The 22763-nt window shown below is 36.4% G+C and overlaps 1 protein-coding gene across 1 annotated transcript in view; it reads right to left on the bottom strand.

Moving 5' to 3' along the window:
• dync1li2 (dynein, cytoplasmic 1, light intermediate chain 2) overlaps nt 1-21400 on the bottom strand; it is a 30366-nt gene extending 8966 nt beyond the window's left edge. Inside the window, 11 exon segments of the mRNA XM_056461983.1 lie at nt 74-191; nt 451-492; nt 2686-2745; nt 2835-2946; nt 3036-3171; nt 4748-4841; nt 9095-9261; nt 17962-18192; nt 19944-20060; nt 20558-20631; nt 21286-21400. Of these exon segments, the coding sequence (XP_056317958.1) occupies nt 74-191; nt 451-492; nt 2686-2745; nt 2835-2946; nt 3036-3171; nt 4748-4841; nt 9095-9261; nt 17962-18192; nt 19944-20060; nt 20558-20631; nt 21286-21380 (1246 nt within the window). The 5' untranslated portion in view covers nt 21381-21400.
• Between the last annotated feature and the right edge of the window lie 1363 nt (nt 21401-22763).

Consider the following 22763-nt stretch of genomic DNA (forward strand, 5'->3'; position numbering starts at 1 on the left):
CATGAGATCACAATGCTTCATTTAGGCTCTGCATCAACTGGTGCGTGTAATCTTGGAAGGTAAGATTTCTTACCTTTCATGTTGGGGTCTGGTTTCTTCACCGCGGTCATGGGCGAGACACTAGCCACATTGGTGGGTCCTGTCCGACCTGTCGGCCGAGGTGAACCAGACGTAGTCCGGGCAGGAGACTCCTATATTAAAACACACAATACATGTCACGAAAATACACAAGTAATCTGGTAGATTCACATCTCCCAACACATTCAGCCAGTATTAAGAAAACAAATGTGAAATGCAACTTTAGCAAAATGATTCAGTGCATTTTGGTAACTTGCAAAGTTTATGTGTAAGAATTTTAAACAAAGAAAATCCTTACAACAACATAACAGTGTCACAGTTAAACGTGTGTTTGTGTGTGTGTGTGTGTGTGTGATCTGAAGACACACTTACTGTTCCTCTTGTGGGTGTGGCCGGCTGCTTGGCTAACAAAGACTGAAACAAAGATAATTAAGACACAAGAGCTTAAATATTAGTGTGTAAATACTTTTTCAAGACATCTAATTACCTTTGTACTGCTTCAGGTTTTATAACTAATATGTGTAACCATTCAAAAATTTGCAGTCAAGAAGATTTTTTAAGAGATAAATGCATTCATTTAGCAAGGATGTAATAAACTGATGAACAGCGAGTAAGTACTATTTTTAAAGTATAACAAACACTAAAGACTGAAGTAATGGCGGTTAAAAATGTAGGGTCGTCATCATCAACGTCAACATATGTGGTAAAGAATAGTTAATTTAAAATGAAACATGTCTTTTAATATTACAGTTTCTTTGAATTTAAGTAACTTAAAGAGCCCCTATTATGGTTTTTGAACCTTCTATACAGTGTGCCACACAGCTCTATAGGATGAATGAATTCCACACTTCTATATGAATGAAAACATCCAGCTGAGGGTTAAATCTGAAAGTACATCTTGTTTAAAAATATAGATTTTTAAATAATTATACATTTTTTAACATTTAAATGATTCGTCATTCATACAGATCTTTCACCCGTTTGCGTCGACGTTGACACGAAACAATACCAAATATGAAGTGCCGGATCCGGTAAAACGTGAACTTGCCTTTCCCTTCAGACACCAGCAGAGTGCGGGTGTGTATGGACTGATCACGACTGAAGTGAACATTAATAAGTGAACGTTCTGGTGATTAATGCAATAATGCAAAAGGGGATTTGTCAGTCGTTTGTTTAAGGAAGGATCAGAAAAGACAATTGATGTATGGGACTTTGTCATAGCTTGACAGGAACTTTATCAGTACACAGTTCATGGATCAGTTTCTTCCTCCATTTTACAAGTGTAAGTAAGTGCAAAATGATTGCCTCCTTGTTTTCTATAGCTTGCAAAATATGTATATAATTGTGTTTTGTTACTTGTAATCGCTCCACGTGGCTTGTACTGTATCTGTCAACTCTTTATATTACATATCGAGACACATGCCGCTTTCTTTACGGATTTAAGTGTGTTTGTGAGCTCACGATCCGTTTGCCGTTGCTATGGCCACTGTCAGCTGTTCCTATACACGTGCAGCGGTCAAGTTTCAAAATAGTTCAGCTTTTGCCGCTGTGTGGATTAATACTGAACGTGTCATTGTGTGTCTTATGGTTAAGAATAGATCAATATGCTGGTTTTTAACTACATTGCTTTAATGCACTCCTGCATTGGGCTCACACACACTGCACTTGACTTCTTCAACAATGTTGATAAGCTGTAGTTGGCGTTTCTCTCTCTCTGTCACTGACACTAACACAGTCGACCAATAGACCGGGTCATCGGACCAATCAGCGCAGATTAGCATCGCGCTATTGAGGGGTTTGGGAACAAATAAATCGCTGAACGAATCATATGGGAGTCGTTGGGATAATTAGGTAAAAATAAATGCATACTATACGACAATGAAAGTGTTTTTTGACCTTGCATGCGTATCGGCCTGTTGTTGGAGATCACTAAACCAAAATATGACATTTTTGAATGGATAATAGGGGCTTTTGAATGAAGTCTTGGTGAAAACAAATTCCCTTCATATACAGAAAAGAAAAAAAATAAATCAGTGCACAAAGTTTATATAAAAAAAAAAAAAAAAAAACAAAATAGTATTATACAACTAGATGATTCATAACAGTATGTTTGGTTGACATAATCGCAGACAGCGATCTCTTCATTTCAAAGTCAAAGAATTAGGCTAAATGCACTCTGCAGCCTGATATAGTGTCAGAGACTGTTCTCGATAAAATCCCCTCACATAAACACTGTGCACGATTGATTAAACCACATGGAGCCACTCTGAATGTGTGACATGACCCATAATGAAGTGCAGTCTGACCAAACATTGTGTTTGTAAACAGAATGATGTAAACCCAGCCATGGTCAACCTATGAAAACGAACCAGCTTCTGATTGGCCAGACAACTCTGGAAACATGAGCAAAAATAAACCAGACAAATGGATTTCACCTCATCTAATTAAATGAGAGCTGTGCCAGAAACGCATTTCTACATCAAAGAATGTATCACTTGATCGGAGTCGGTACATTTGCCTGCCTTTCAAGATCAGAACTAAATATTAAAAATATATCATAAATTATCCTGAAGTAGGTTTTTTTTTTGCTAAACCCATTTAACATACCTGTTGCTTCATGAGGAAGACCTGCTCATCCTCAGCACTGATTTCCTTGTCATGCACCAACTTTAGAAACAAAAAAAAAAGCAAGGAGGAAACTTACAAAAGCAGTTAAAGATTAAGGTGAAGTTATTAATTTTTTTTTTTAAACTTACCTTTCGTACAGGTGGTTTTGTTATAAAGTCCTCAAAGGGATCTTCAGGCCGAACCGTTGTAAAGTTTTCATGTAAGATGCCAATTTTCTTGTCATTGTCCCATCCTGATGGACTGCAGAGGAATGGTGTTTTAACAGAAACCATGCAATTAATAGCGTAAAAAGATCATTTAACGAGTTTAGGGGATTTCAGAGATCTCACATGAACACTGCGTCCTTCTCCACCACTAAGGCAGGCGATGAAAACTGGAAGTCGTATATTTTGTGCACCATGTATTTGTAGAGAAGGTCCAGGTTCTTCTCCTCTTTGACTGAAGTGTAAATCAAACCAGCTCCATCTGTCATATTTGATTAAGGATCTATATACTAATAAAAAAAAAGATCATAACTTCTACTAAAAAAGCATCTAACAATACTAGAAGTATAAACTTAACTAACTTACCAGTAAATTAAAATTAAAAACAGAATACACAAACTATATGAAGTGTAAATGGTTTAACATCACATTGCATGAAATGTATAAAAGAAAATCTTTGAAAAATTTACAATGAAAAAAAAAAAAAAAAAACATCTGTTAACAAGTTGTATACGTCTCATGAGTTTGTTTATTGCACTATTATAGTGTCATCTGACGCTACTTGTTTTATTTAAAGCATATGACCCTATACATTGTCTGTTTACAGGTTTTGAAAATGTTTTATAGACGTTAGGGCTGCACAATATATCATTTCAGCGATCGTTCCATCATTATCACAATGTGCGTATCTGCAATTGTCGATATATATGCAATTTTGAGTCTTAATTATAGTTGACCAGGAGCTACAGAATTCTAATTACTGTATTTGTATAGAATTTATATGACTTATGAAAAAAACATTATAATAATATTTTTTGTCTTCTTTCTAGTCCAAATATCCACATTTCAAAGTGAAAACAAGATCAGCTACCCCACTGGCTAAACATTTAGTTTGTTTTAAGGAATCACTCTTAATTTTGACATTTCTTCTGAAGGTGAAACAAAACATTATTTTCACTTGCTCTAAGATAATTTTTTTTTTTTTTTGATATTTGGACTAGAAACGAGACAAAGTAAGAAAAGCATTTTTGCTTTTGTGAATATTCAGTTTCTCTAGCTGAATACTATAAGACTCATCAGAAAACCATTAAATAGTGCTATAGACCCTTTTCACATTTCTGGGTTTCTCCTCATAGTTGGGAAAACTTAGCACGCAGTGAATGGGAAAATACCAACATTTTTTTTTACAATACTATTTGCTGAAATAACAAAAGAAAAACTCTACAATTATGTTTTGAAGACTTTCAGAAAAAGGAAAAAAAAAAAAAAAAAAAAAAAAAAAAAAAAGGATAGCATGAGACTGATGACGGCGGCCAGAAGAGAATATAATGTCAAATTTACTCTCAGCCCCATAGACGCTGCATTAGAAACACCTCGCATAAGCTGTAATTCGTTTTTTGAATTTGAAGCAAAGACAATATAATACATACATAAATAAATACAAATAAATGTATATCCATTTTTTTATAAATCTAAATATTAGAAACTTTCAATGATTTAAGATGCTGACCGTTAAATGCATCATAACAGGATTGTGAAAAGGGTCCATTCAAACTATCTTGTGAAACCATTCAAATCTCAATAATTAAATCGCAAACAATATCGCAATATCATTTTACCAATATCATGCAGCTCTAATAGACGTCCTCATTTGGCTCTCTTTTTTAACCACCTGCTGTATTCTAGTGATTATCAGTGCATTTTAAAGCACATTTTGGTAGTTCATGTAGGCTGTTATATTAGTATTGTAACACTAATTGAGAAATACAATTACACTTCCCAACACATTATCTTTACAGTGTTCTACGCGGGGGGAAGAGACTAAGTGAGGAGGATACACTGTAGACAGAACCGCCGGATGTGTGACTGAATGAAGTCAAAATGCTCCTCTTTGTAGTCATGCTCCTTTTCCAGTACATTGACAGCATCACACTAAAACACAGAGACAGATAATCGGTAAGGGGAAAACACTTAACACATTTGGGCAACACAAGGGTGCATAGACTACCCTTTTGGGGCCAACAACCTCATCAATGATCCTCTGTTAGACATCCCACCCTAAAAATCCCAAACAAATCCACAATCTTAATTGAATGCAGCAGTCATATCTGTGAATGGTTGTGGCCGATTGCCAGTCATAATGGGTCTGGCAGAAAGAGGAGTTGCTGACTAGACTGCTTTAAAAAAAACTAGGAGGCTGCCATGACAAAAATATCCTGGACAGATCAGTCTTGGCCAATGCAAATGCAAACTCATCTCTACACGTCACAGACACCACTGACCTTCTACTGAACCACAGGACAAGCTCTCACTTGATATTAATTACATCCTGACCACCTAAAAAAACAGAAACAAATGTGATCATGAAACAACACCAACGGCACACCCCTGTTAAAATCTGCCAGGGACACACCGAGTTGATAATCTGCCATTGGGCTTTGTGGACCTGTCAGCCAGAGTCATCCAGCTTGCTCAGGCCAAACTCTGTCCTGGAGGGCCGGTTTCCGGCAGAGTTTTACTCCAACATACCTGCCATGAAGTTTCTAGTCCACTACCAGAGCTTGATTAGCTGGTTCAGGTGTGTCTAATTGGGGTTGGAGCTAAACTTTATAGAACATCGGACCCCCAGAACTGAGTTTGGACACCCCTGAGCTTACTGGTTTGCTGTTTTCCACATCATCTCTTGTCAGGTTAACATCGGATCGAGATGACCTGATTTATCATGTAGAATAGACATTGCCTGAAGAGAACAATCTGATTGGTTATTCAGCAACAAATCCGAGCACAAGAACAAAAACTGAAGTGATGTAAACAAGTAAACAATTCAAGTCAAACGAGAACACAAAGAAGTCGACTGTAATTTCACTACATTTCTCAAATATTTGCAAACAATATGAATTATTAGTTTATCGGACACATTTAAACAAATGAATCACTCCATGGTAAGTGACAATTGCTGTCATAATGGTACTAAATGGTGCTGTCTTTACACTTGGTCTGTGCACATTTCACCCTTTGTGGAATGAGAAAACAGACTACTGCCCCCGTGGGTGTGAAAAGACATGTGCACTCACAAAGGTGCAGAACATGCGTTCTAGTTTCAGTCGGCTGACATCTGTTTGGCATGTTCATATAGACCTTTTTCTTGGATGCTGCATGAAGGGCCCTATAGCAACCAGCGTCTTCCGGTAGAATGTTTAGAACTTCCGTTAACAGCGTTAACAACAGGTAATTTGCGATCCGAAAATGGGTTTCAATAGCCTTTTGAGTGGATCACGGAGTGTTTTTGTGACAAACAACTTTGAAGGGTGTGTGTTAAAGCTGTTATAATCTGTCAGATGTGATTCAAGGGTGAGAGAAAAACGTTCTCCTCATTCACGTGTCTGCCGACAGAAATACAGTGTGTGTGTGTTCCCGACCTGTCAGCAGAGCGACTCTTCAATGCATGAACACACGCACACACGCACAATACTTCACTGCATTATAGAGCAAACCAGATTACTAGCATGAAACTTAACAGGTATACAAGTCATGCAATTTAAAAAATGACCAATAAAAGTCCGTTACTGATACTCCGCTGGCTGATTCGCATGTTGATTCTAATCGGGAGCCGTTTAGGTATCATTTATTTAGTTTATGTTGTGAAGTATTTACCACAGTTTGTGTTTTTCTGTCATTTCAAAATGCCACTTTATTTTCACTTCGTGACACTTATTCAATCGATGTGTTAGTGGGACAGTACAGGTCATGTGTGTGTGTGTCAAACATTTTGGTGAATTACATTTGTTTGGGTTGGTTATATACTTGAAAGAAAGAGAAAATGTTGACTTTAGCGATGACGAGGATTCATTTAAATGGCACAAGATGCCGTCTGACACCGAGGGGAAAATGCCTTGCAGCAGTTGTTTTCCATCCTATTAACGTTAGAACACCTTTTTTTAAAAACATCCAGTCCAGGAGGTGGTGCTGATCGACAGCAGTATTAGTTCAAAGACGTTAAAACCAAATAAAATAGATTAAAACTATTGTTTCAAAGCGGTCCAATTGTGACAGTTTATACGCTTTCGCTGCTGACCGGAAGTTCTAAGCATTCTCCTTGTGCATACACGCAAAGCGTAATGGGTAATTTTGTGTTCTAAGAAAAAGGTCCATACTGATAATTAGTTGCAAACGTGGGCACATCACTGGCTCCCTGTTAAATTCCGAATGGATTTTAAACTACTGTTGTTTGTTTTTAATGCAGTTAGTAGTTTTGCACCTTCATATTTATGTGAGATTTTAAAGGTTTACAAACTGAACAGGGTCCTACGATCAGCAGGAAAGTTGTTGCTGGAGGTCTCCAGATCCAGGTATAAACAATTGGGTCGTTCATAGATTGTTCATTGTCAGTGGCAGGTCCTATTACTGTGGAATACTCTCCCTTTAGAACTTCGCATCATCACAAATATGGCACCGTTTAACTATTAATAAAACTATTTATTTAGACTTGCTTTTGATATTTGGTAGAACAAAATGCTGTTTTACTGACACTTGTGTTCTTACCATTAATGTTTAATTTTGTTTTTATCACTGTAAAACACTTTGGGCAGCCTCCTGGTTGTAATAAGGCGCTATAAAATTAAAGTTTGATTGATTGATATTCATGTGCAGCTTTTTGGTCCAGACAGAACCACACTTGAGCCGACAACAGTTGTTTTTTTTCTTTTCTCTGCACTAATTGTTTGACGTCAGCTTGGTGTGTCCCAGCCCTCAGACAGATATTGTTTAAACACTCCGATATGTTACCAATTACAGAAAAACTACACAGCACACATTTAGTCCTTATTTGGGTTCAAAAACAACACACAACATATAGCACAGTCAGTGCAAACCTCTCATCTGTGTCTTTAATCTTCACCAGTACGTGTAACCTCTTGTTAGAAAGTAATTTCGTCATTCTGCTTATTGGTACGTTTTGACAGTGGAAACTGTCCAAACTGTGCCATTAGTAATGCATATTTGTGAGTGGATAAACCAAACTATATCTTAAAACCAGTTGTGATGGGATTTACATTTTTTGGGAGAGTTATCCCTTTAAAGCTCTTTAGCAGGTCAGTAAAAGGCTGTTGTCAACAGATCAGTAATGGGAAGTCTAATGCATATTAATAAGAGCGAATTTTGTTCTTTAAAGTAAACTGTAACTGTGTTGTGAAATTCAATCAGGATCTATTCTCCTCTATCCCAGGGTGGGGCCGTTTGATCACTTTGCCTCATGCTGAACAAAGGGTGAATTTTTTACTCTGACTTAAACTACCTAATTTAAAAAGGGTTGTCTTTCATGCACTCTGAGCTGGAGGGAGTCTAACAATAGAAGCGATCATTGAGAGTGTTCTGATCTGAGAGCATGTGAGGGGGGCATGGTGAGTCTGCAGCTCTGACCCTGCAGGCTACTGAGAGACTCCATAAAGAGAGCTTTTCATCCAGTTAAAGACACTACATGATGATCAGAAACAACACACCCATTCCCCAAACACGAAGCAAAACAACTCAAAATATACACTCAAATTCCCACTACTGATACACACGACAATGATGACATGCAATACTTTTCAAACAATTTGGGGTTCGATTTCTTTACTTTTCTAAATTACCCTTGCACAAGCCTAAATTAAGACTCATCACTATTTATGACAGTGACCTCGGTTTATTTCACAGTTAAGTCATGTTTTCAACAGAATATAAACACTACACTGATAAGACTGATAAGGCCAGTTTCCAATATGCATGTAGCAAAGCCAGAAAAAGGGTTGAATTTGTTATCTGTAAAAATCTCTAATCTCTGAATAAATCTCTGTAATTCTTGCCCTATTCAAATGCTTAATTTATGTGTGGGTTATTCAGCTATATTAGAAAATCCTGCCAGCAAAAACAAACACAACCACAGATTGTTATGTGAATATTTGAATGGCCTGTACAGCTTTCTTCTTTAATCAATTAAAAACATTAGTTGCAAACTTTCTTCACCATGCCCACCAAATAAAGATACTGTTGGAAAAAAAAAAAAAAGGCAAGCTTGATCAGAGTGACCCGTTCAGTAGTACCAGTTTACTGGAAACCAGGCGTTACTACACTGAACTCAAATTAGATCAGACTCATACAGAAGCATCCAACTTGGCTGGTATAATGATTTTAAGACTTCCAGTTACCTTTGTGCAAACGATGAGCATGGGAATGCCCAGGTTGTGTGTGAGGACGTTATCTGCTAAGGGCAGCAGCACACTCTCATCTTCTCCTGCGGCTGCTGGAGCTCGTCTCTGAGGTGAGCCTGGTGTGGCTTCTTCTGGCTCTACATACTCCTGGAAGGCTTTCACCACTGAAGGGAACAGAACAGGGACAAAAATTTGACTTTCTCATTTACAGTAAACAGTGGCAGCTGCAGCATTCAGTTTACAACAATAACAGAAGCATCAAAGCCACTGAATTATACATCACTGTTTATATTACATTGACATTTCTACCAACTAGTTTGCAACAATTTCAACAATTACCAGCTTTTTAGTAAGCAAAGCTACAGATCATGCAGAGATACATTTGCAAAGCAATAAGCATACACATTTTCTTATGCAATATTTTGAATTGAAAATCACAACAATGCACGCATCAGAATGAGTCTCTTAATTTCTTTAATTGACTCAATGTAAAGGTTGGACCAGTAAAAGTTTCAATTCAACGTCAGCTTCTAAGTAATAACAGAAATGTATTCGCTCCTTAAGAGGTAAAAGTACATAAATAAAATCAATATACCTGCTGCTTTCAAATATCCGTGGTCAACTGTGCTTGACAGACAAAACAATGAGGTTTGTTCTTGCTGTATGCACTAATCAACATTTAGATGTAAATAAAAGCCTAAATTCAATGATCATGATAAACTGATTCATTTAGTGAACTGCACGATATTGGAAAAATCTAACATTGCGATATTGTTTTATTTTGCCATTTCACCATATGACTTAATATCTTTATTTGGAATGAATTTATAATGTTAGATGGACTGGGATGATTCTGCAGTGGGAATGCATCGCCATATAATCTAATAAACAATCTATAAACTTTTTAGGGTCCCCCAAACACATTTTCATTGTGGTCTGTGCCATTTGCAGTGCATTTCTGAATTTGCATGTGTTGTGTGTATAACTATCTATAAATACAAATCAAGAAAAAGATACTATTGAAATAAAGTGTTATATCGTTTCCCAAGTCTAACAGTATTCAAGTACAGTAACTGAATGATAAAAATAAAAATAATTCAATAAAATGAATCCTAGTTAAGGTCACAAATAGTACAATTTCTTATACCTGAATGTTTTTAAAACCATTATACGATCACAGGCATCAAAAACACGTTAAAATGATAAGTAATGATACAAAAAACAACATTGCATATCCTGCAAGGTGACTATTGCTAATGATCACACTGTGATATCGATGCTGAAATGATATATTGTACAGGCCTAGCATTTAGACAACTTTAGAGAGAAAATTAGCAAAACTATGTGTGAACAGTTGTGGTAAAGAATATACACAATCAAATTTCTGAGAGCTATTCAGTCTCTGAATATTGTTTATTATTTTTAACTCACACTTTAATGTCTTTTTCTATCTAACAGAGGAAATGTGCAACCCTGCATGTAACTTGCTATACAAGAGAATATTCATTTTTAACAAAATATTCAACAATTATCTTGCCTTAAATTTTATAAGTCACATAAAAATTCAAAAATACATACGTTTTATGTTTGAAATTAGAGCTGTGAACCTACACTGGTCTCACGCTTCGGTTACGATTATCATGCCATCAATTTGGTTCAATTCGATTTCTCTGTGCATCAACGATGCTTTCCATACATGGTTTTATTTTTTCTTCACAGCAGCAATTCTTGTATTAAAATGTATAAATATATTTTGTCATTTAAAACAGTCAGATATATAAACTGTACCTTTAAACAACACAAGCATTTATAGCAAATAATATAAACAAATATAAATTTAAATATCCCGCTCGCTTTCTGATCCTTGTCTACAAAGTTCTCTTACACCCCTTTGATTGATCACACGCTCAACAAAAAGGGCTGCGATTGGCTCTAGCATGCTGCACTCTTCACAGATGAGTGACACTGATAAACAACAGCGGCGATCACAGCTGATCAATGATAGACACGGTGGAGAAAACTGCAGACATGCGCTCGTGTTTCTATCCAGAAGTATCGGTGTAACAGCCGAAAGGAGAGGAAAAGTCACGCCAGCAGGTCAAATAGGCCACAGTAAGAGAGAAATGGAGTTCACTTTCATTCTGTCAATCGCAGTGAAATAGGGGCTTCTGCAGCAAGTGTCAGTGAAATACTGATCCAGCAAACACACACGCAGTGAAATTGTGCACAGTTTCTGCATTTTTAAGAAGTTGGAGCATATTAAATACTCACGCTCGCCTCCCTCGCCATAGTAAGCTACGACGACATAGCGCATATGAGATAAATGACGTCAGTACATAATAACCGGTTATGATTTTTACTGAACAGATACCGAATTGTCCGCGTCTGCATCGTGGTGCACCCAAGAAACAATTATTTTGACATCCTATTTAAAATGAATGAAAATCTTGACATTATAAAAACTTGGGGATGGTTATAAGTCAAAATACAGTTCTAAATACCCTACTTCAACAAATGAAACACATTTACATAATGGTCTGAGAAATAGGACATTCCATTCCAAGGTTACATAAGACCCAAACAACATATCAAAAAAGATCATCATTACAGAAATTAATTTTGGAATAGGCATTAGGCAAGGATGATCTTCACCACTTTTCAACCCAACAGTTTATTATCTAAAAGCACCTTCTCAATAGACTGACCCTCACCCAAACCCTTATGCTCACACAGTACTTCAACAGGACCCCAAACAGAAACCAAAAGCAGGATCTTTATCTGCTGAACTGATAAATTGGAGTAAATGGAGAGGGCACAGTGGTGGTGATATGCAGAAATGAGTGGCTGGAATGCTCTTTATTCAGCGGTGAATTCAGGAGGTGCTCAGGGGAGAGAGGGAGGGAAGGGGAACTTCCTCAGGAACCTTAAGAATGCAGCTCCAGATGACCCAGAAACCAGAAAAGCAGCACTGCTTCCTTTAGCGTACTATTAAAGGAACAACTGCAGGAATAACTAATTACGAGTATTTAATAATTATTAGGAATAAATAATAAATTTTAAAATTCTGCTCAGCAAAATGTTTCTTTTTTTAAATAAATAAACAGTTGTGTATCCATAATAATGTATGTTGCACACCAAGCATATCAGAACGACACAGTGTAAAAACTGGAACAGTCATCGCTTCTGAAACTCTCCATTAACTGGTTATGTCACAGTCAATTACCCACACCCTGTGAAGTGAAGGGTATACATGTTTCCACAGGAGCCAGAGATCAAGATAATCTGGTGCATTTCAAGCAAACCAATAAGCTACCGTGTTGTTCTCAACAAAGAGTCCATTAGGAAAGTTTAATTATTTCCAGAAGGCAAACCGATGTTCACCACGCAGTGCTTCTTAAATGATAACAGCCAATAGGCAAGAGCTGAATATCACAAGGCCCCATCTTCAGAGAATTTAAAATAATAGCTTCGTTTCTCCTGCCTCATGTTCCCTCAGAGGTTCTCATAACAAACTCAGGCTGAAAAACATAGTGAACATATTTGAAATAACTCGATCAGCCTGTTTTTAACTAGACAGTCAATGGTAATATGTCGTTACAGATTTTGATCTAGATCCACTAGCTTTCCTAAACAATATATGGCCTACTTTAATCTCCTCATTCAAATAAAGTCCTAGTTTACAATCACTTTCCCGTGTCGACTTTGACCAGCTTCCACAAACAAGGGTGGGGACAGTCAACAATATACACAGTCTGCATTTATAGGCATTCAACTCCCATGAAAGCCACGTACATCTAAAAAGCCTGATGTCAAAGAACAATAACTTTAAATACCAATACATTAAGTGCATCCAGATGTCTGTACATTGTAAAATAAACGTTGAGTCAATGTGTGAGCTGACTAAGAGCTGTGAGAATATGTTTCAGCACAGTGGTTTGAGATATGCTTGGCCGCTGTGCTCATGTCCTGTTTAGAACCACGAGTGAAATGTCAGGAACGTCTCGCTGAGAAGACCATGATGCAATGGCTTGTAAGAGAGGCTGAACTGTCCTTCCCACCAGCGCTGACATCACTGAGTCCAGAATAACATGAGGAGTGAGAAGAAACTGCTTGTGCTTCTTAATCTCAACGTTGCTTAAAGCAGCGACTGCCCTTTTTCTGGGTGGGTCAGTTTTACAAAGCCGAGTCGGTTTAGACAAATTTACACTAGACCTGTGCGCCATGACTAATCTCAATGTCTAAATGGAAATTTCATAAGTGACTAGCGTAACAAACCACCAGAATAGCATAAACAATCCACTTTACTAACAATCCAAACAGCCTAATAAAATATTTTAATTCAAAATGCAACATACAAGCCATGTGCTTGCTACACTGTTATCATTGTGCATTAAACTTCACTTATTGAACATTAGCTCATTTAGACACTAGCGCAGCACAAGATTTCGTTTCAGCACTGATATAGCAACATGATCATGCGCGATAGTCACATCCCGACTATACGCAATGTTGAGTCTAGATTATAAATCATCATTTAGCAAGTGTTTTTTGAAGACTGTGAGGGTATTCAGGCATAAGAAATTGTACCATTTGTAACTTTGACAAATCTATAACGATTAATTTTATTGGATTGTTTATAAAATGAAGAATATGCAGTATTATTTTACTTTTGATTATTCAACTACTGAATACAGTTGGACGACTCAGAAAACAATAAAATGCTGTTTATTTAATTTGTATCTTTTTCTCTATTGAATTTATCTTTGCCTGTAGATTGTTTCTTACATTTTATGCATACACTCTCCTACAGAATCATCCCAATTAATCTAAAAATTATAAATTCTGTCCAAATAGTTATTCAACAAATCTAGTGAAATTGTATTCCCATCACAATACATATCACAGGATGAAAAACTAATTTTGCAATGTTAGATTTTTCCAATACCGTGTAGCCCTACAAATAACTGAATCATAGAGCTACAGTATGTAGGGCCAATAAGCATGCACAATTTATGTCATAATAAATAACTCAATATTTTAAACCTGTTTTCTTAAATCAAAACGAACTGATGAAATTTAGCACATGCAAACGTATAGCAGTCTGATAGCAAGACAACCGCTTGCTTGACCACACTTAAATGTGTTTCTTTACTGTCATTATATATATATATATATATATATGAGATGTAGATGTACACTACAAACTGCAAATATTGCAAGAATAATTACTCAACACTTCAAGGTAGGGCCTACGATACTGAGAATTTGACATTGCGATATTTTTTCTCTCTCTGCGATATACATTGCAATACAAATACATTTTCGCCAGATGACTTGGATGGCTCTATTTAAAAAGTCTTTAATTTAGACTGACTGGGATGATTTTGTAGAGGAGTGAACTATAAATATTCATCCATTCATTTATTTTCATGTCGGCTTAGTCCCTTTATTAATCTGGGGGCACAGCGGATGCCCTTCCAGCCGCAGACTGTCCCAGTGAAACATTCATACACACTTATTCACACACATACACTGTGTTGCTGTGAGGTGATCATGCTACCCATTACGCCACCTTGCTGCCCAACTATAAATATTTTTCACGTAATTTATTATAAGCATATAATAAACTACAGTCATAAACACAATGGAACAAATCTTAAAGTGAAACAAACAGTGCTTCATGGTTTTCTGGAGAGAGTGGAACAGTATTCAGGCACAGAAATTGAATAATAAAACAAAATAACATTGCATAATCTTCATCATATAAATAATTCAATAAAATTTATTTTTATTAAACTTTATGCGCTATTAAAATGATTTAAACACAGTCACAGACCTTAAAACACTATTAGGGTCAAATTCTGCAGCGTCTCCACAAATCTCATGCATTTAGACCTGTGGATTCTGGTCAACTATAATCCCCACTCAACACTGCATATCCTGCGATGTGACTATTGCGATACAGATGCTGAAACGATATATTGTGGAGCCCTACTTCAAGGTATAGTTTTCTTTAGTTTTTTGATATGGTGACTGCAGTTATACAGACTGCACAAATAAGTTTCCCCTTTGAAACAATACAAGACTTTCAATATTGTTCCACGTTACCAGTAGTAAAACATGCTAGTTTCACACAGCCAATACTAAACACTCTCCCCATGCTCATATTCTTAGAGAACATTTCTTTGAACCCACCATGAGACACAGAAGAAATCAAAGGAATAAAAATTAATATAATAACAGTAATTTGTATGCATTTCACACAAAAAGCAGCATATATACATAAATATATTCACACAAACACACATTAGTGCTTCCAGATAAAACCACTGGGCTTTAGATTCCATACAGAAGTTAAAAACAATACCACTGCCAAACCACTTCCCCATTCTGCTCTCACAGCCATTTATAGGGCACATGCACAAACACTTATCCTCAGAAATAGCCTCTCACTTCACGTCTAAACCCTCTGATGCTAACATCACACCACTTAAACATCCCAAATTACTGAAGACACACCTGGTACAACAGTGGAGTGCTCATATAGTCAACAATGGCTATCAAATGCCTTGGCACAAAAGCTTGGATAAAGCACTGAAAAGGTCAGTTCACCAAAAAATAATTAATGAAAAATGGGTGAACTAAGCCTTTATTTAAACCATCAGTTTAAATAAAAAAAGTTAAAAACAAACTTTTGAAGGTTAAACTTTTGAAGTCAGAAAGGCTCACCTAAAGAGTTGAACAGGGAGCACAATTCTGTTTTGTTTAAAGAAATTAATACTTCATTTCAGCAAGGATGCAATGATCAAAAAAGACAGTGGAAGCTTAACATACCGCTTTACTAAAAACACTGATTCAGTTTTAATGTGATTTTAAAGTTTTAATGTGTTTTGGATGAACTAAATGCAGCACTGGCGGTTGGTCACATCAAAAAAAAAGAATAAAAAAAAAAAAAGAATGAGGCCCTTTTGTAGCCCATCACCCCAAAGTTTTTTTTTAATCATGATGATTCTTAGCAAATGGCTGATATTAATTATAAACAGCATTTCTGTCTAAGGCAGCATTTGAGATCTCGGATTCTCTGAACAGCATGGGTCATGCAAATTCAAGGCACAAACAGTGTTTCATAACAGTCATTAAACCATCCTGCAGTGCAGTAGATCCTGCTTACACAAGATTGTATTATAACTCAATAACAAAACAACATATTTTTTAAAAAAGAACATGATATATTAGGATAACTAACTACATCCAATTAGTTCACAACAACAAACTTAATATATATATATATATATATATATATATATATATATATATATATATATATATATATATATATATATATATATATATATATATATATATATATATATATATATATATATATATATATATATATATATATATCATTCCCTATGAAACATAACATAAAAATAACAAAAACCTTAACCTCCTCCACCCCTGCTGCATTAGGAGGAATTAATGCATTTATTACTGTTGCATGACTTTCAGCACAATCTTTCACTTGCTGTACTCTTAACTAATTTGGTTTCTCTCCAAGTGAATATGTAAACATAGCAGTATCATCATCTGCTGCTGATTCGTCAAATTTACATACCTAAACCAAAGTCCCTTCAAGGCAAGTAATTTCACTCTGATCTGCCATCTTTGAAATGCCTCTCGGGCACACTGTTTGAATGGGGAAACATCATATTCTCCAAAACTGTTTGCCGAGCTTACGATTGAATTGCATATTTGGAATCACTAATAGAATTAAACAACAACTGTTTCTTAAGTTACATTTCTAAACGTCCGAATCAAACAAAATCTGCATTTTTTTAGTTTGCCCAATCTAACGCACATGTGCACTAGAACGAGATCACGACACCAACCTCATTCATGGCTGTTTATGTTTACATGTAGCACATTATCATCCTCTGAATAATGCCTCGTCCAATCCCGCTGATCTTGTGAAGTAATTCCCAACTTGGTCTTGATGGAAAATTTCCCCCCAAAAAATCTAAGTGACCTTTGTTTACAAGTTTGAGGGGATAGACTGTACCTCTTGTTCTTTTCATACAAATTACAAAACCAAAGAACATTTCTTTTCAAGAGCAGTTGGTTCATTTAAAATAAGAGATTTCAAGCTTTACATTAATACATTTCTCATGTGTGTGAAGTAAGTATTCGCTCAGATTTCAGTGCGCTTGCTGGTTGTTGCTAGAAGGGATACAGCTGCGGCCGGAAGGTAACAAGAATTAGTTATAATATTTTTTTAAATTATACATTAATTGTATTTTTTAACCACTACCCCTACCCTCACAGTAATGTAAAAATATTATTTATTGTTGTACAGTGTCACAAAAATTGTGCTATATTGATTAGAGTATCTACAGCTGTATTCCATCTAGACCTTAGCCCTAAATAGGGTGCATAACAACTGCAGGAACTGTCGTAAAAACACTGGTCTGATCTGAGCCACTCCCCTGGAGAATCCTCAGTCTATAGTGATTGATGATTGGCTCCAGTACTAGAAGGCGGGCTTTATTCAACATATGGACTTTTACACTTTTCCCCAATTAAAACTAAATGAGTGACATGTCTTGTGTATTCTGTAGTCTTTGCCTGCTAAACACACCAAAAGAAGACCAATTCTCACCACACAAGAAGCTAATTTGACAACTTAACACATAGTATTGTGGCAACAAAATATCCTCTAGCTCAGCTATACAATAAATACTTATCTTGAACACTTGATTAATATGTCCAGCAGAAAGATGGATGACAAACATGCCATCAACTATAAATCATGCTCAAATCTGAATGAGTAACAGTAAGGTGTTTAAAATTAAAATAGCACTCACTTCTTTGCTCCAACTCTCTCATCTCCTCGGGTGGGATTCTCAGTTTGTCCACATGTTCGCGCAGCACACTCGTCCATTTCTGCAACGACTCCATAATGGTCCACGGACGCGACATGTCCACTACAAAAACGGCCAGACTGTCCTTCAGCGACTCTGCGGTCACTGCAAACTTTAGCAAGCCTTTGTGATACAGATCACCATCCAGGATCCAGACACTACAGCGAGTCAAATCTGGAAGAGTTTATTGTAAAATTATAAAACTAAGAAAAACTGATTCAAATTGTTTACAAATCATCATATAAATACATTTCAAATTCAGAGCAAATATTTAAATTTAACTAGGGATGCACCGATACCATTTTTTTTGGAACCGATTGAATCTCGATACCAAAAATCTGAGTATCGACCGATACAGATCTCTTACTGTGCCGTTTTTTTATTAGACATTTTTTTAATTAACATAATACAGTTTCTATAGTTCTGATAATAAACTCAAATAATATATCTTCTTTAGTAAAAATAACAGACCTATAGGCCTGCTGTATATGACATCTCTGTATATGAAATCTCTAATAGGCTATCACTATTGACACTAATGGTTGGTAAAATAATCAGCCTCTTAGCAAAGCCTGATATTTTCCTGCAGGTTTGAAGCAGACTAAACTAAATTGTTTGAGGCCAGTTTTACTTAATACAAATTCCCTCACCTAAACTCGCCGCGAGTGAGACGGAGAAACTGAAAGAATGTCTGAATTATTTTTATTTTTTTTTTGTCTGAAAAATTATCTTTTTGAAAAGAATTTCGTTCTGTATAATTTGTTGGTATGTATTTTTGTTGGTCAGTTATCTACAAAATAAAAAAAGAATATTTAAGGTGAAGTTCAAAACAAGGTCTGCTTATGCTTCAGCACACAAACGGACATTGGTCTGTTAAATAAAATGTTAAAATGACAGTGAAATCTTCACAGTTTCAGAGTAGCTTATATTACGCTGATTAATTTTCTGTTATGACAATTCATTTGTGCCAGGCCGCTAGTTTTACTTTTATTAATCTTATCAACTACTTTGACCACAATGAGCCAGTCTTTACAAACTATTCGGACCACTTAAAGTAATCCACTCTGAAGAATAAACTCAGTTGGAAAGATGAGAGGATAATCTTACGGAGCGGAGCCCTCCGGTATCTGTGGACACTTCTAAAACAGCAGCACAAAGGGGAGAAATCAATGTGTTGAGGATCTGTACAATGTATTATTTAGCCTTTTTTCATTTAAAGTTTCAGGTAGGCCTACTTTGTGTGTGAAGAGCAGGTAATAACCCTCTCTACTCCAGTGCTTTGAATGCAATCTGCCGATCTAATAGACACAGCGCAACATGATTTAGAAAAAGCAATGATCTCCATGTTGCTGGTCAAAATGAAGCCATTTTATGCTAAACTAAATCCATTTCTCCACTGATTACTAATATTAACAGGAACAAATAGTCTTGGAGAAAGTTTTTCCTGTTGTCAAATGCGACACGCAGTTTAAATTGTGAATGAATGGAGAATGATTGACAGGCACAGTGGCGGGAAGCGCTGAACTGAACATGAATTTAATCACTTGAATATTCATCTGTACTTTACATTAAACTATAGGATGGCTTCAGAACATTTGGGATATAGTAGCCTACATGACAACTTTATGGTGCCTTATAATAGGTTACCTTCGTGGCTTTTGTTGGCTTATAAATTACACCGAATATAGCGCACATGCAAAATTGGATTTGGATTGGTACCAGCTGGCTGATACCCGATCCAGCAAAATTATACGGTATCAAACCGATATCCAGACCAAGTATCAAGATCGGTGCATCCCTAAATTTAACATAAACAAGATTATCAAATAATCACAGCTATGACAACTAATGACAGTTGTAGTTTGGCATTATGTATAATAATTATTTATTATTGTTATTATATTATCTGCTTTAAAAGCACTTACCATCTATGTCTTCATCTTGGACGTTTAGGTACAAGTATTCCAGCCCTCTACCTTTCTTATTGTGCTCGGCTCCTTGGAGTTTTGACATAAGTGTAGTCTTTCCTGACCCATCCTCCCCTAAAAACATCACCAAAAAATCATTTCACGCAACATATTATATACTTGTTGGTCATTAAAAAGCAAATTATTCCAGCTTTACACACACAAGTCAAAGGGATAATCAAGTATAAAGAGATCTCAAACACAAAAAAATACAATTCTGGCACAATTTTCTTACTCTTTCATTCTGAACCATTCTAATTTATATTGAACGTAAGATGTTTCTTTTTTTTTTTTGGTTGTTGTTCTGGTTAGCAGACATTTACATATATATTAATTTGTGTTCAGCAAAAGAAATTCACAGGTTAGCAATAACACAACAGTAAGAAGATGATGGCTGAATGTTCAGTTTTGGGTGATTAATCCCTTAACATCACTTTCCTTCACACAAATAAATTTCCTACTCGTTACACACACATTCACAAGAAATCGTAAACATTGAACACAGAAGTTATTCACACTTAATAAACGATGAATCTTGACTAAGAACAACCCTTAGTAAAGGGTATACATACCAAAAAGCAATACATTTTTCCCAGAAGGCAACTTAGAGCTTGAGCGTGTGGAAACTTCGCTGAGGATTGAAGACCTGAAAGACACAACAACAAATGACAAATCACTCGACATTCATGACACCAGTAAACAGACTTTAATGGGATAACAGATAGTTGTGAGGACAGTTGCAGTTGTTTACCGTCAAAACTAAGTAATAAAATGTTACCAAAGCATCCACAAAAATTCTGCTAGCAAAAGGAAACGTTCACTAAAGAGATGAATGTCAATCAACCGTTAGATCACATCAGGGATCAAGAGCGAGCATCTTGACACTTATCATAAAAACTAAATAAAACCTGCATATTTACACACACAGTCAACGATTCAAAGCCTCGTCGAGAAACCAATTGACCACTACAGAACATGTAAACCGTTGAGTTTTAACAAAATATTAACCAACAGCTCACAACAGTCATCAGTGAGAATGACATGAGCTAACAAATCAAGATAATCTGGGTCCAAACGCTTCAGGAGACTTTCTTTATTATGTAGCCGACTCCTAATGTCTAACCCAGCCCGACACACACTTTAGTACAAGTTTATGTGAAGTATGTTGGAGCTCATCCGGGACCGGCGTCTGAACTGGGCAGCACCCGGCTGGTGACAAAGCAGCACATCACACTGTCAAATAAACAACTTCCTTGCAAAACCAGCTGCTCTAATGGACACTGTGAGGATTCGTGCGTACCAGAGGTTTTGTCCTTCATCATCCTCGTTGCTGTTTTCCATAGTGTCGCCTGTCCCGACTGCGCCCAGTAGCTTCTTCTCTAAAACGGGAGCCATCTTGAGTGTAGAGGCACAAAGGGAGGCGCACACTGAGCGCCTGAGGACCTCGCGTCAGACGCCTCTCCTACTACGGTGAAGGCTACGCTCATGAATATTAGACGACGCACCGTGCCGTTCTTCCAGTTAAAGCAGACCTTGGTAAGTGGGTCATGAATATTAAATAGGCACATGACAGGATGTATCATATGTTCCGAAGAAGAGGCGGTGAGAGTAAATTAATATTCATAACAACGTCTTCGCCATAGTATGAGTCAAAAACGTGCTCATAAAGAACGTAAATACTGAGAGACAACCTAATAAAACCCAGAATGACAAGCGGGATATGTAGCCAAGTGGTTCATCGGAACCTATACGTATTATTTTGTTTGTTTAAAACGCCGCGTTGGACATATGAAATTCTAAAATACCTATTTTGCCTAGATGTTTAGAATTGTGATCAGGCATGTGAAGAGACACCGCTATCCGCGTTGGCTTGAATGATGTCATTTCAGACTTTGCCGCGCGCGCTGATGTTTAACGCATGTGACTCGCTCGCTGATCTGCGGTCAGTTGTTTGTTTTGCTTTGCCATGGTAAAGAACTGAATGTACGGAGAGAAAACTGGTCCACGGGGCTCTTCTTTAAGCGAACAGAGCACCCGTCTGAATTGTAAATGTTCTTCTATCAGATGTCAGTTTTCATCATGGAACACACAGTTGTGTGAAGTATAACGCTACTCTTACATGATCTGCTGCCTTCGAGTCATTTTAGCACGTAAATAACAAACAGTTTTCAACATCAATACACTATAAGACATTTTGACTTTTGTAATTACAAAATCTATAAAAAGAAAACTTTTATTTTATGATGAATAAAATTCTGAAATAGTCTTTGTTGTGAACAACTATGAAAATTGTTATGAACAATCAATAAAAAAAAACAATTCGTTACCATAAGTAAACAGGGACCGCAAGATAGGGTCTGTGGTTATTTAAAAATAATAATAATAATAATAATAATAATAATTTCGCAGGATGATCGCCTTATTTGGGGCTGGCATCTAAAATCTTTGGCATGAGCATAAAACGATTTTCATCGATAATGTGCGGCGACATCTGCCGGTGGAAAAATCACACGACAACGTGAGCAAAGGTCCCACTTCATACTTTGTTTTTCAAAAATAAAAGCAGAGGGTGTCGGTTAATAAATAAACCGCACAAGTATCTAATCTAGTGTTACTAGCACCTATTTTAGACACTAGTTCATAGACTTATGAGTCTATTGAACTTATATTATTAAACTGACTTAAACAGCTTGTGTAACATCCAATTAAGTTAGAGCATGACTAACTTAGTTAAATAAGTTACAATGAACTAAAAACATATGCTGTCAGGACTAATTG

This window comes from Danio aesculapii, chromosome 7 (genome assembly GCF_903798145.1).
Source record: "Danio aesculapii chromosome 7, fDanAes4.1, whole genome shotgun sequence".
Taxonomy (NCBI): Eukaryota; Metazoa; Chordata; class Actinopteri; order Cypriniformes; family Danionidae; genus Danio; species Danio aesculapii.